This window comes from Scyliorhinus torazame, chromosome 6 (genome assembly GCF_047496885.1).
Source record: "Scyliorhinus torazame isolate Kashiwa2021f chromosome 6, sScyTor2.1, whole genome shotgun sequence".
In the NCBI taxonomy this organism is placed as follows: Eukaryota; Metazoa; Chordata; class Chondrichthyes; order Carcharhiniformes; family Scyliorhinidae; genus Scyliorhinus; species Scyliorhinus torazame.
The window spans coordinates 289,891,963-289,904,281 of record NC_092712.1 but is presented as its reverse complement, the minus strand read 5'-3'; the positions used below and the strand labels follow the sequence as shown (position 1 = coordinate 289,904,281).

General features: G+C 48.6%; 1 protein-coding gene across 1 annotated transcript in view; it reads right to left on the bottom strand.

Moving 5' to 3' along the window:
• Positions 1–12,319, bottom strand: part of LOC140425486 (collagen alpha-6(VI) chain-like) — a 185,276-nt gene that overhangs the window by 153,845 nt on the left and 19,112 nt on the right. Inside the window, exons 2-4 of the mRNA XM_072509804.1 lie at positions 6,291–6,881; positions 3,354–3,389; positions 213–833 (exon numbers count right to left, since the gene is read on the bottom strand). Coding sequence (XP_072365905.1) covers positions 213–833; positions 3,354–3,389; positions 6,291–6,881 — 1,248 coding nt within the window. The remainder of the gene's footprint in view (positions 1–212; positions 834–3,353; positions 3,390–6,290; positions 6,882–12,319) is intronic.

Here is a 12,319-nt window from a genome sequence, read left to right as displayed (position 1 = left end):
GCATTGCTCGTGAGTTTCAGCCTAGATTTTTGAACTCAAATCCTGAAATGAGGATTGAACCCTGAACCTTCCGACACAGAAGTGAAAGTGTTGTCAACTAAGCGACCATTAACACTTTAATTCAATGCAAAAGTCACCTTCTCCATCTTGGCACAAAGCTCATACTAAACAATATGCCACCCCTAAAAATAAAACTGATGGGCCTCACTCACCCTGATGAAGCTGCTCAGTTTGTTTGGGAACCATCGAAACCTGCTGGAGTACCTCAGTGCAAATCTTCTTCTCAATTCGATTCTCTATCTTCTTTAATAGGTCAAAGTCCTGGAGTAGTTCGACATGGCTTTCTGCGGGATACGAGGCGATCTTGCGGAGTTCGCTTTCGACAGCATCTTTGATTCCAAAAGCAAACACAGAAACACCAGCATGTCGGAGGGCACTGGCTGCTTCTGACACATCATCCTGGGACTTGCCATCCGTGACGACCACCGCAATCTGAGGGACACCTTGATTTAGGCGACTGCCAGAACTGGGGGAAAAGTAATGCTGCTTGAGATGTTTCAATGCTTCTCCCGTGTAAGTTGCTCCTCCTCTGTACAGCATGTTTTGGACAGATCTCAGGATGTCAGGCTTGTTCTGAAAAGTGTTTAGGTAGAACTCTGGTCTTGTGATCGAGCTGTACTGAAGCAAGCCAATTTGGACCTTTTCGGGCCCGACATCCAGCACACTGATAAGGTTGCGAAGGAAGTCGCGGATCAGCTGAAAGTTTATTTCTCCAATGCTACTTGATTCATCCACAACGAAAACAATATCAGCAACTGAAGCAGATTGACACACTGGAAAGAGAAAAAGATAAACGAATCAGAACAATAAAATTGCACTTCTACTGGTCAGTGTAGCGTGTTAGCCCAATTCTCCTCATTACATATTGATGCCAAGTTCAAGGTCTTATTGGGGATGACACGGTGGCACAGGGGTTAGCACTGCTGCCTCACAGCTCCAGGGTGCCAGTTCAATTCCGGCCTCGGGTGACTCTGGGTTTCCTCTGGGTGCTCCGGTTTCCTCCCACAAGTCCCGAAAGACGTGCTGTTAGGTAATTTGGACATTCTGAATTCTCCCTCCCGAACAGGCGCCAGAATGTGGCGACTAGGGGCTTTTCACAGTAACTTCATTGCAGTGTTAATGTAAGCCTACTTGTGACACTAACAAAGATTATTATTATGTGACTTTGATGAAGGGACTGAAGGTACGGTTACTAAATTTGCTCACAAAATAAAGATAGGTAGGAAGGTAAATTGTGAAGGCAACGTAAGGAGACTACAAAGTGACATGGATAGATTAAGTGAATGGGAAATATCTGGTGGATGGAGTATAATGTGGGCAAGTGTGAAATTGTCCATTTTGGTAGGAAGAATAAAATGAAGCATTTTATCTAAATGATGAGAGATTGCAGAACTCGGAGGTACAGAGGGATCTGGGTGGTCATCTTATTTAAGGAAAAATATAAATGCGTTAGAAGCAGTTTGGAGAAGGTTTATTAGACTAATACCAGGAATGGACAGGTTGTCTTCTGACAAAAGGTTGTAGAGGTCAGGTTTGTATCCACTGGAGTTTAGAAGAGTAAAAGGCAGGTGAATCAAATCCTTTAAGATCCTGAGGGTATTAGACAGGGTGGATGTGGAGAAGATGTTTCCTCTTTTCTGAGGATCTAAACCTAGGGGTCTCAGAGTCGCTGGAACTCTCTTCTTCAAGAAGGTAGTGGAAGCAGAATCCATAAGACCATAAGACATAGGAGCGGAAGTAAGGCCATTCGGCCCATCGAGTCCACTCCACCATTCAATCATGGCTGATTTCAACTCCATTTACCCGCTCTCTCTCCATAGCCCTTAATTCCTCGAGAAATCAAGAATTTATCAACTTCTGTCTTAAAGACACTCAACGTCCCGGCCTCCACCGCCCTCTGTGGCAATGAATTCCACAGACCCACACTCTCTGGCTGAAGAAATTTCTCCTCATCTCTGTTCTAAAGTGACTCCCTTTTATTCTCAGGCTGTGCCCCCCGGGTCCTAGTCTCCCCTGCTAATGGAAACAAGTTCCCTACGTCCACCCTATCTAAGCCATTCATTATCTTGTAAGTTTCTATTAGATCTCCCCTCAACCTCCTAAACTCCAATGAATATAATCCCAGGATCCTCAGACGTTCATCGTATGTTAGGCCTACCATTCCTGGGATCATCCGTGTGAATCTCCGCTGGACCCGCTCCAGTGCCAGTATGTCCTTCCTGAGGTGTGGGGCCCAAAATTGCTCACAGTATTCCAAATGGGGCCTAACTAATGCTTTATAAAGCTTCAGAAGTACATCCCTGCTTTTATATTCCAAGCCTCTTGAGATAAATGACAACATTGCATTTGCTTTCTTAATTACGGACTCAACCTGCAAGTTTACCTTTAGAGAATCATTGAACATTTTTAAGGAAGAGCTTCTTGATTACTGAGGGGCTGTGTGGCCTACTCCTAATTCATATGTCCCTGTGACTCGGCTATCCTGATTCAACCTAACTACCTCTTGAGACTCGACTACACCCCCAATCAATGTGACCAGCTCCCCATCCATCAAACTACCTCTCCGACCAGGCCTGACTAACCCCACCACCCATCTACCTCCTGACCAGACCTCACAATCCCACTCAACCGACCTGACTACCGTTGATCCACTCACCCACCTACTCACTTATCCACCCCACCCATCTCTCCACCTATCCACTCATCCACCTACCTACCCTACCCGCCTCACCCACTTACCCACACTACTGCCTGACCCATTCATACACTCACACATTCCGATCATTCAAAGACTGGACATTTAAATGGACCATTAGGCCATAAAAAGGGTGTGTGCCCTATCTTCCTCCCACTGTCCTCTGCCTTGATGTTCTCCAGTGGATGTCCTGTATTTCTGGAAAAGCTGGGCTCAGAATTTCCCGGAGAGGAAACCCGACAATATTTGCCATCCCTCGGAAGATCTGGACCAATGTTTCCGCTAACTCTTCCCTAGATTCCTCGAGTACGTGTGGGTGTATCCTATGAAAATCCAATGTCGTCTCCCTTTTTATTTTTGCCAGTTTATCACTGAAAGAACTATTCAACAATCCCAAGACCCTGCTCTTTCTCATTAATACTGCAGGCCTTCCCTTTTCAGTGTGTATCCAACTCCATTTTGAAAGCTGCTGCTGAATCTGCTTTCAGGCAGTACATTCCAGGTCATAGCAACTTGCTGTGCGAGAAAGATTTTCCTCATCTCCTTCTAACTTTCAAAGACATTTCAAAATAAAAAATAAAAATTGTTACCACCTTACCGGCGGGTCTCTCCTTGTCTTTTTTATCTGCAAAATCTATCAAAGGGAAATAAAATGAAGAATTCTTTAGATATCTGAACAATATTGAAATGGGTTAGCTTTGAAGAAATGCAACATTATTTGAACATTAACATATATCAGATTAAAATTCTGAAGTTCAAGTTAAAATATGTAAAATAAAATTCAGATGGGGCGGACGAGGACAGTTCTTGTGGTACTTAGCTGAATAGTTATCTTGGATACGTTAGACAGATTAAAGACCTGGGCAAGAATTTTGCACTCTCTACACCGCACTCTCCCTCACCCCATGGTGGGTTTTGAGGTGGGATAGGGGAGTGTGAAATTGTATGGATGGATTCCCTACCGATTTTCCTCTGGCGCGGGCAGGTCCCGTCCTTGTCCCAATTGAGGCCCTCAAGTGGTCAATTTTGAGGCTTGCGGATGAACGAAAGCTCAATGAGGGAAAGCCAGAAATAAAGGAAGTACGATCCCGGATGAAAACGGGGGAGTGGAGTGTGTGGGCACCTTCAACAGACCTCCCTCTCCACTCCAATGGTCTATTCCCCAAGACTCGGATCACCCCCACTCATTTTTTAAAAACAAATTTAGAGTACCCAATTATTTTTTTCCAATTAAGGGGCAATTTAGCATGGCCATTCCACCTACCCTGCACATCTTTGGGTAGTTGGGGCGAAACCCACGCAAACACGGGGGGAATGTGCAAACTCCACACGGGCAGTGGCCCAGAGCCGGGATTCAAACCTGGGACCTCGGCGCCGTGAGGCAGCAATGCTAACCACTGCACCGATCACCCCCACTCATGCGCCTCCCCATGGCCTTTCCTGCCCTCCCTGCCTTGGGACCTTGATACTCGCCCTTTTCTCCAGTTCTTGGGACTTAGTTGCAGGCAGCTCACTGCGGTTCCTCTTTCGAACACTCCAGAGCTGCTGCTGGAGGGACTGCAGAGCTGCCAGCCAATCAGATTGGCTGGCATCTCTACAAGATGGGACTTTGTCCAAAGAGAGTGGTGGTAGTCCTGCCTTATGCCAGCCAATGCCCGTCAGAGCGCAAAATGGCAGTGGGGCTGTGTTCCCCGTCATCTCTTCGGATGATGGGCGGCAAGTCTCCGCCATCCTAAATTTCAGGCCCTGGCCTAACATCTGGGTAATTACACAATTTACCCCCAATCAACTCCGTACACCCCTGAATACCCTATGCACCACAACTACACCCCTGACCACCCAACTATCCTCCTGACCCAACCGGTCTAACTCTCCAAACTAACACCCAATCCAACTCTGCCCCTGACCTAACTATATCTCGGAACTGAATACCCTCCCGACTGGCAATCTATCACCCTGAGCTGACTACCTCTCTAGACCCAATCACCCAACTATTGTCCCAACCCGATTATCTTTGACCATCCGATATCCCACCTGATCACCCAACTGTCCTCCCAGCCTGATCCAACTCGCCCCATGACCTAACTGCCCCTCCCAACTTGACTATCCGCCCAACCCAACTAATAACCCGACCCAACCCAACCCGACTAGCTCCTCCGACCTGACTGCCCACTCACCCATCTCACCCGCTCACCACTCATTCACCCAGCAACGTACCCATCTACCGACTTGTTCTCCTACCCAGTTGCCCACTTATCCACCTCACCCATCTGCCCATTCACTAAGATTCAAACTGTTCCGTTAAACTTACCATCTGGCAGCTAATGTTGTCAAAAGGGGCAGTCTCCTGTCTGCCCCCTGACTTTATCAGGATTCCCTGAGGAACTCTGTGCTGCACATTTCTGTGAAAGCCAGATCCTGGTAGAAATGTGCGTCGAGTCGGGGGAATTTTTGAGCACAGCTGGAATTCAATGATTATTGCCACTGCTTAGAATTTCTGGGCCTTTGCTTTCTTAGGCATGAACATGATGGAGGTGGGAAAAAAAATGGTTGATTGAAGTCAAAAATCAACCAGAAAGAGTATGGGCTGGATTTTATGCTTCCCTGTTGGCAGGTTTGAAGGCAGGTGTTTGTAAAATTTAGCCCATAGCCTGCGGGTGCTCCTAGCTGCACCACTGCCTTGGCACCTGTTGCCAACCTTTCTCAAGCAAATGTGGGAAGGTGGAACTGTGAGGCGATCTGCCCAGCCTTGGACTTATTGACGTCCTCATGTGGTCAATTAATGGCCGCTTAAGGGCCTTATCCCGTTCCTGCTGCTGGTTTACCCATGGTGGGATGGGGGGGGAGGGGAGGCCCATGCAAAGTGGGTAGCCTGGAAGCTTTAGCATGTGGGTTGGTGGCAGGCAAGGGTGGGGGGGTGCGTGTGGAGACTTTCTTTGTGGGGGTCGGGGAGGGGGGGGGGTGCTCATCAGAGGTTCCCCCCCCCTAAGTCGTCCATTCCGCCTTTATCCTTCCCTCCAGCATTTCAAACCTGTCCCCGCCCGTCTGGCCCCAAACCACAGGTTAGCAGGTCCTGCCGATGCCCCTGACCTACCTTGACATCTGAGCTCTATAGGCCCCTCTACTTAGTGACTGCCTGTACAGTCCCAGCAGTAACCACCAATCAAACCTGGCATTGCTGGGCAGCAAAGCTTCCTGACATCTGATTGGCCAGTAGCTCTCTAAAGTGAAACTTCCTCCCCATTGGAGGGGTTAAGGTTGGTGGGGTAAGTCTTAAGCCTTAAAGCAAGTACTGTAGCTCCCTGCCTTATTTCGCTGATTTCTGCAGGACAAGTGGCAGTAAAAAAACAGCCCCATGTTCCCTTTCTGATCAGCATAGGAGGGTGATGTACTCTGCGGCTGAATGTATTGACTGACCAGGGACGAGGAGATAAGGGGGAAAAGAGGCCATGCAATGAAACCTCCCAGAATATTTTGAATTAGATTTGACAACTTTAGCTACAAGGCACTTAAAATAAGAAAAGTTTGAAATTACCACGTGGCTCATCGAGTATTATGTTTGGCTGCGATACAGTATGGACCATCGCAGTTATATTTCTAGCCAGAAGAGGAAGATTATTTACAGACTTGGTCTGGAAAACATAATTTGGAAGAAATGCCATTGTTTGCAGCTCCTGGAGATCAGAATTCTTCACGCCAATGGAGAGAATTTTGATGCGATCATTCTTCAATGCATTGGCCCCCTTCGTAACATCATCCTTCGACCTCATGGATGTAATCACTATTGCAATCTGAGGAATTCCTTCATGCTTTCGGCTTCCAGCAGATGCTGTAAAGAAGGTTTTGTGTATATAATCCAAAGCACGCCCTGTTTTCAAAGGTGACCCACCCTTGTATTGGTACTTCTTCTTTAGGTGAGAAAGCAGTGCATCTTTACGTTGAAATCTATTAAGCAAGAATTCCGTGTGCACTTGACCATTGTACTGAGCCAGTCCAATCCGGTATCTGTCGATCCCAATGTCCAGTCTGTTGACCATTTTTATGAGCAAGCTCCGGATCTGTTGAAATCCTTGACGCGCCAAATTTTGAGATCCATCAACGAGAAAGACAATATCAACATAATGTCCTACAGGATCAGAGACAAATATCGGAGTCAATACTGAAACACATTTGAATGGCATCCTCAGCATTACTACTGTTTGGTGTTATTCCTCCATCAGATTCAATATGTCGATTGGATGCCAAATGAATACCAACAATTTAAACTTTTAAAGAAATTGACTATTGTTTAGGAGTGGACTAAATAGGTGAAAGTTGCAACAGTAATCATTGCACAAGATTCCTACCTCTGGAGCTATTGGCTTATTATTAAAACGAGAATTGGAAAGAACGCAGTATAACTTACTTAACTCGCAACTAATGGTTGGGTAATTTGGACATAAGCAGCTGCACCACCGTGACTCAGTTGGTAGGTCCTGTTCAAGTCCCACTCCAGAGACATGTGTTATGGGCCAGGTTGTAGAGAACCCCAAAGTGTATCATGGAGTTCACCTGACCCACAAATTTTAATAGATTGTGGTATGGGGAGCACACGGCCTATTCTACAGGTGTGGTACAGCAGAAATGGAAAAGTATTATTTAAAGCAAAACAATGTTTATGCTATGAACTCAAGTTAACTTTTTTAAAACATACAGTGAACATCTTAGCAACAATTAATTCAAATACAACCCCCAAAGACAACAACACTAAGTAATCCTTTAAGCTTTCCTTTTAACATCCATAAGACTTAAACAAAAACCTTTAACAGAAGCACATCAGGTTAAAGTCACTACTGAGAGCAGTTATTAGTTTTAAATCACCAAAGGATCGATTTACAGTTTTTAGATTACAGAAAGAGAAACTCATACACCTTCTGGCTGTGGCTGCAGCTATCCAGCTCTGAAAACAAAACTAAAACACACCCTGCAGCAAACAGCCTAAAACAAAAGTAAAAAGCTGACAGACAGCCCAGCTCCACCCACTCTCTGACATCACTGCAGTAATAAAAACCCATTTCTTAAAGGTACTCTCACTACAGATATTTATTTACACACCCATTTATAAACATCCATTTCTTAAAGGTACTGTCACATGACACATGAGCATATATAAGTCTTGGCGGACATTCCAGTGTAGTGCTGTGGGAGAGCTATCTTTCCGATGGAGCATTAAACCAAGGCTGCAAATAAAAGATCTCATGGCATTTACTTTGAAGCCGTGATGTGGAGATGACGGTGCTGGACTGGGGTGGGCACAGTAAGAAGTATTCCCAACACCAGGTTAAAGCCCAAAAGGTTTATTTGAAGTCACAAGCTTTCGGAGCATAGCTCCTTCATCATTTTGAAGACGAGCAGATGAGCTATCCCTGGTGTTTTAGCGATTATTTATCCTCAAATCAGGGCAGCATGGTGGCGCAGTGTTTAGCACTGCTGCCTCACGGTGCCGAGTCCCAGGTTCGATCGCGGCTCTGGGTCACTGTCAGTGTGGAGTTTGCACATTCTCCCCGTGTTTGCGTGGGTTTCGCACCCACAACCCAAAGGTGAGCAGGGTAGGTGGCTTGGCCACGCTAAATTGCCCCTTAATGGGAAAAAATTAATTGGGTACTCTTGTTGCATCAGTGAATAGCACGATGACACAGTGGTTAGCATTCCTCCCTTAGCACAGGGACCATGGTTCAATTATGGCCTTGGGTGATTGTGCGGAGTTTGCACTTTCTCCCCGTGTGTGCGTGGCTTTCCTCCGGGTGCTCCAGTTTCCTCCCACAGTCCAATGATATGCAGATTAGGTGGATTGGCCATGCTAAATTACCCCTTAGTGTCCAAAGGTTAGGTGCAGTTATTGCGTTATGGGGTTACGGCGGGGGATTGCCCTAGGTAGGTTGCTCTTCCCAAGGGTCATTGCAGACTCGATGGACTGAATGGCCTCCTTATGCACTGCACGATGTCTGTGATATCAATGAAACATGAGCAATGATCACATCTGAAAAGTAATTCATACCTGTCGTGCTTTGAGACATTCTGGGGTTGAAAAAGGTGAAATACGAATTCAAGTCCCTTTTCCTTTCTGAATATAATGCTATCTATATTGTCCCTATTTCCCAATTTATTAAGTGGGTTGTGAGAGGTACAGCAAGAGAGAGATAGAAATAGGGAGATGCAGAAAGCTGGAAGGGAAAGAGAGGGGAAGAGAGAGGGATAGAAAGAGACAAATGCATATAAAAGGTGGTAGAGAAAGATCAAGAGATAATGCAAAGCACAGAACTAGTCAGGGAGAGATACAGAAAGAAATAGAATGAAAGACAGTTAGAAAAGGAGAAATCATTGCAGAAATTGGGGTCCGATTTCAGACGGTGTCATGTTTTTTAAATGGTGTGAGGAGGCACGGGAAACCCCAGTGAGAATAACCAGCCAAGTCGTGCAACAATTAAAGAATGCTTATTAAATTAAAGAAAAGGCAAATACACATGAACAGGAGTACAATACTCTAAGAGAATTACGTATATGGATCATTAAACATACACATAGGGCACGGTTCTATGGCCACGCGGCACCCGAAAAACGGCACAGCGGGGCGATAGAAGCTGGGAGACGACACTTTTTGCAGATCTGCATATTAAGGCGAGACAGCTCCTGTCACTTTAATGTGCAGATTCCTGAGTTACTCGAGGTGTGGGATCTGTGGTAGTCACCACTGTTTGTATATAGTACACATATGTAAGGCTCCTGTACTACAGGTGCGGGGGTAGATCCCTGCCTGCTGGCTCCACCCAGTAAGCGGAGTATAAATGTGTGTGCTCACCGAGCTGCAGTCATTTCGGCAGCAGCTGTAGGAGGCAACACATCTCTGTGTAATAAAGCGTAATAAAGCCTCGATTACTCTCTACTCGCGTCTTCTCGTAATTGATAGTTCATCAATTTATTACGCAGAGATTTTACAGCGATGGACCTTTGCATCAAGCCAGATCGCCTGCAGCTGCACCCTCAAGCAGACAACGCCACGTTGGCCTCCGACCACTGGCTAGCTTGCTTTGAACCCTACATCAGACCAGCGACAGAACCACCCTCAGAGGCACGGAAACTACAGATCCTGTACACACGGTTGAGCTCCGATATTTTTCCTCTTATCCAGGACGCGCCCAACTACACTGAGGCCATAGTGCTTCTGAAAGAGAACTACACCCGGCCGATCAACAAACTCTATGCCAGGCACCTCCTGTCCACGCGGCAACAACTCCCCAGTGAGTCATTTGAAGATTTCTGGCGTCCCCTACACGCCCTGGCGAGGAACTGCAATTGCCAGGCAGTTTCGGCCGTTTAACATTCCTAATCAGGGACGCTTTCGTTACGGGCATAGGGTCGGCGTACATCCGCCAGCGCCTCTTAGAAGGGGGTAAACTCGACCTCGCGGCGATGAAGAAATTTGCGACCTCGCAAACAGTAGCCTCCCGTAATGTACAAGCGTACGCCCCCGACCGCACTGCGACCCCATCCTGGACCCCACCAGCGACCGCCCCCAGCCAACCCCAAGCCTGCACCGTGTGTCAGCCAGCCAACCCCGGTGGGCCCAAGTGCGGGCAGACAAAGCACCCTCGCCAGCACTGCCCGGCGCGGAGCGCGCTCTGCAAGGCCTGCGGGAAGAAAGGACATTTTGCTGCGGTGAGCCAGGCCCGATTGATTGCCGCTGTAACCAGCCCCATTGTTCCTGCACCCCCCACGTGCGGCCCGTGAGCGCCGCCATCTTCCACTCATCAGACATTGTGTGGCCCGTGGGCGCTGCCATTTTCCCCCCATCAGACATTGTGCGGCCCGTGGGCGCCGCCATCTTTAACGCTGCCCGCCACGTGCACCCCATGGGCGCCGCCATCTTCGGCGCTATTTTGGACGGCGCCTCAGGACCGCTGCTCGTTGGGCACATCATCAGACCACTCATCGCCCGCAACCGCCGACGACCAGCCCGGGGCCCACCAACACCAGCCGCAGCTCGCCTCCATCACGCTCAACCAGTCCCGGCCACACAACCTCGCAACAGCGACAACGACGGTGAAAGTCGATGGCCACAAAACACCTTGCCTTCTTGACTCCGGGAGCACGGGGAGCTTCATCCACCCCTCTACGGTAAGGCGCTGCTCCCTCGCGGTACACCCCGTTACCCAAAGAATCTCCCTGGCCTCCGGATCCCACTCCGTGGAGATCCGGGGGTACTGCGCCGCCACACTCACCGCCCAGGGCGTAGAGTTATGCAATATCCTGCTCTGCGTCCTCCCCAACCTCTGCGCAGCCTTGCTACTTGGCCTGGACTTCCAGTGCAACCTCCAAAGTCTAACTCTGAAATTCGGCGGGCCCCTACCACCCCTTACTGTATGCGGCCTCACGACCCTTAAGTTCAACCCACCTTCCCTGTTTGCGAACCTCACCCCGGATTGCAAATCCGTCGCCACCAGGAGCAGACAATAGTGCCCAGGACAGGACAGTCATTAGGTCGGAGGTCCAGCGGCTCCTGCAGGAAGGCATCATTGAGGCCAGCAACAGCCCCTGGAGAGCCCAAGTGGTAGTTGTAAAGACTGGGGAGAAACACAGGATGGTCATTGACTTCAGTCAGACCATTAATCGGTACACGCAGCTCGACGTGTACCTCCTCCCACGCATATCTGATATGGTCAATCAGATTGCACAGTACAGGGTCTTCTCTACAGTGGACCTGAAATCTGCCTACCACCAGCTCCCCATCCGCAAGGCGGACCGCCAATATACGGCGTTCAAAGCAGACGGCCGCCTTTACCACTTCCTTAGGGTTCTCTACGGCGTCACTAATGGGGTCTCGGTCTTCCAACGGGAGATGGACCGAATGGTTGACGGGTATGGACTGCGGGCCACCTTCCCGTATCTGGATAACGTCACTATTTGCGGCCACGACCAGCCGGACCACGATGCTAACCTTTCCAAATTTCTCCACACCGCCAAACTCGGTCACCAAAGACTGCCAGGTCTGCGCGGAGTGCAAACCGCACTTCTACCGGCCAGACCGAGCGCACCTGGTGAAGGCCTCCCGTCCCTTTGAACGCCTCAGCATGGACTTCAAAGGGCCCCTCCCCTCCTCCGACCGAAACACATACTTCCTTAACGTGGTCGACGAATACTCCAGATTCCCCTTCTCCATTCCATGCCCCGATATGACGTCTGCCACAGTCATCAAAGCCCTCAATAGCATCTTCACTCTGTTCGGTTTCCCAGCTTACGTCCACAGCGACTGGGGGTCCTCCTTTATGAGTGATGAGCTGCGTCAATTCCTGCTCAGCAAGGGCATTGCCTCAAGCAGGACGACCAGCTACAACCCCCGGGGAAATGGGCAAGTGGAGAGGGAGAACGGGACGGTCTGGAAGGCCGTCCTGCTGGACCTACGATCTAAAATTCTCCTTGTCTCCCGCTGGCAGGAGGTCCTCCCCGACGCCCTCCACTCCATCCGATCGCTACTTGGCACTGCGACTAATGCAACCCCCCATGAACGCCTCTTTGCCTTCCCTAGGA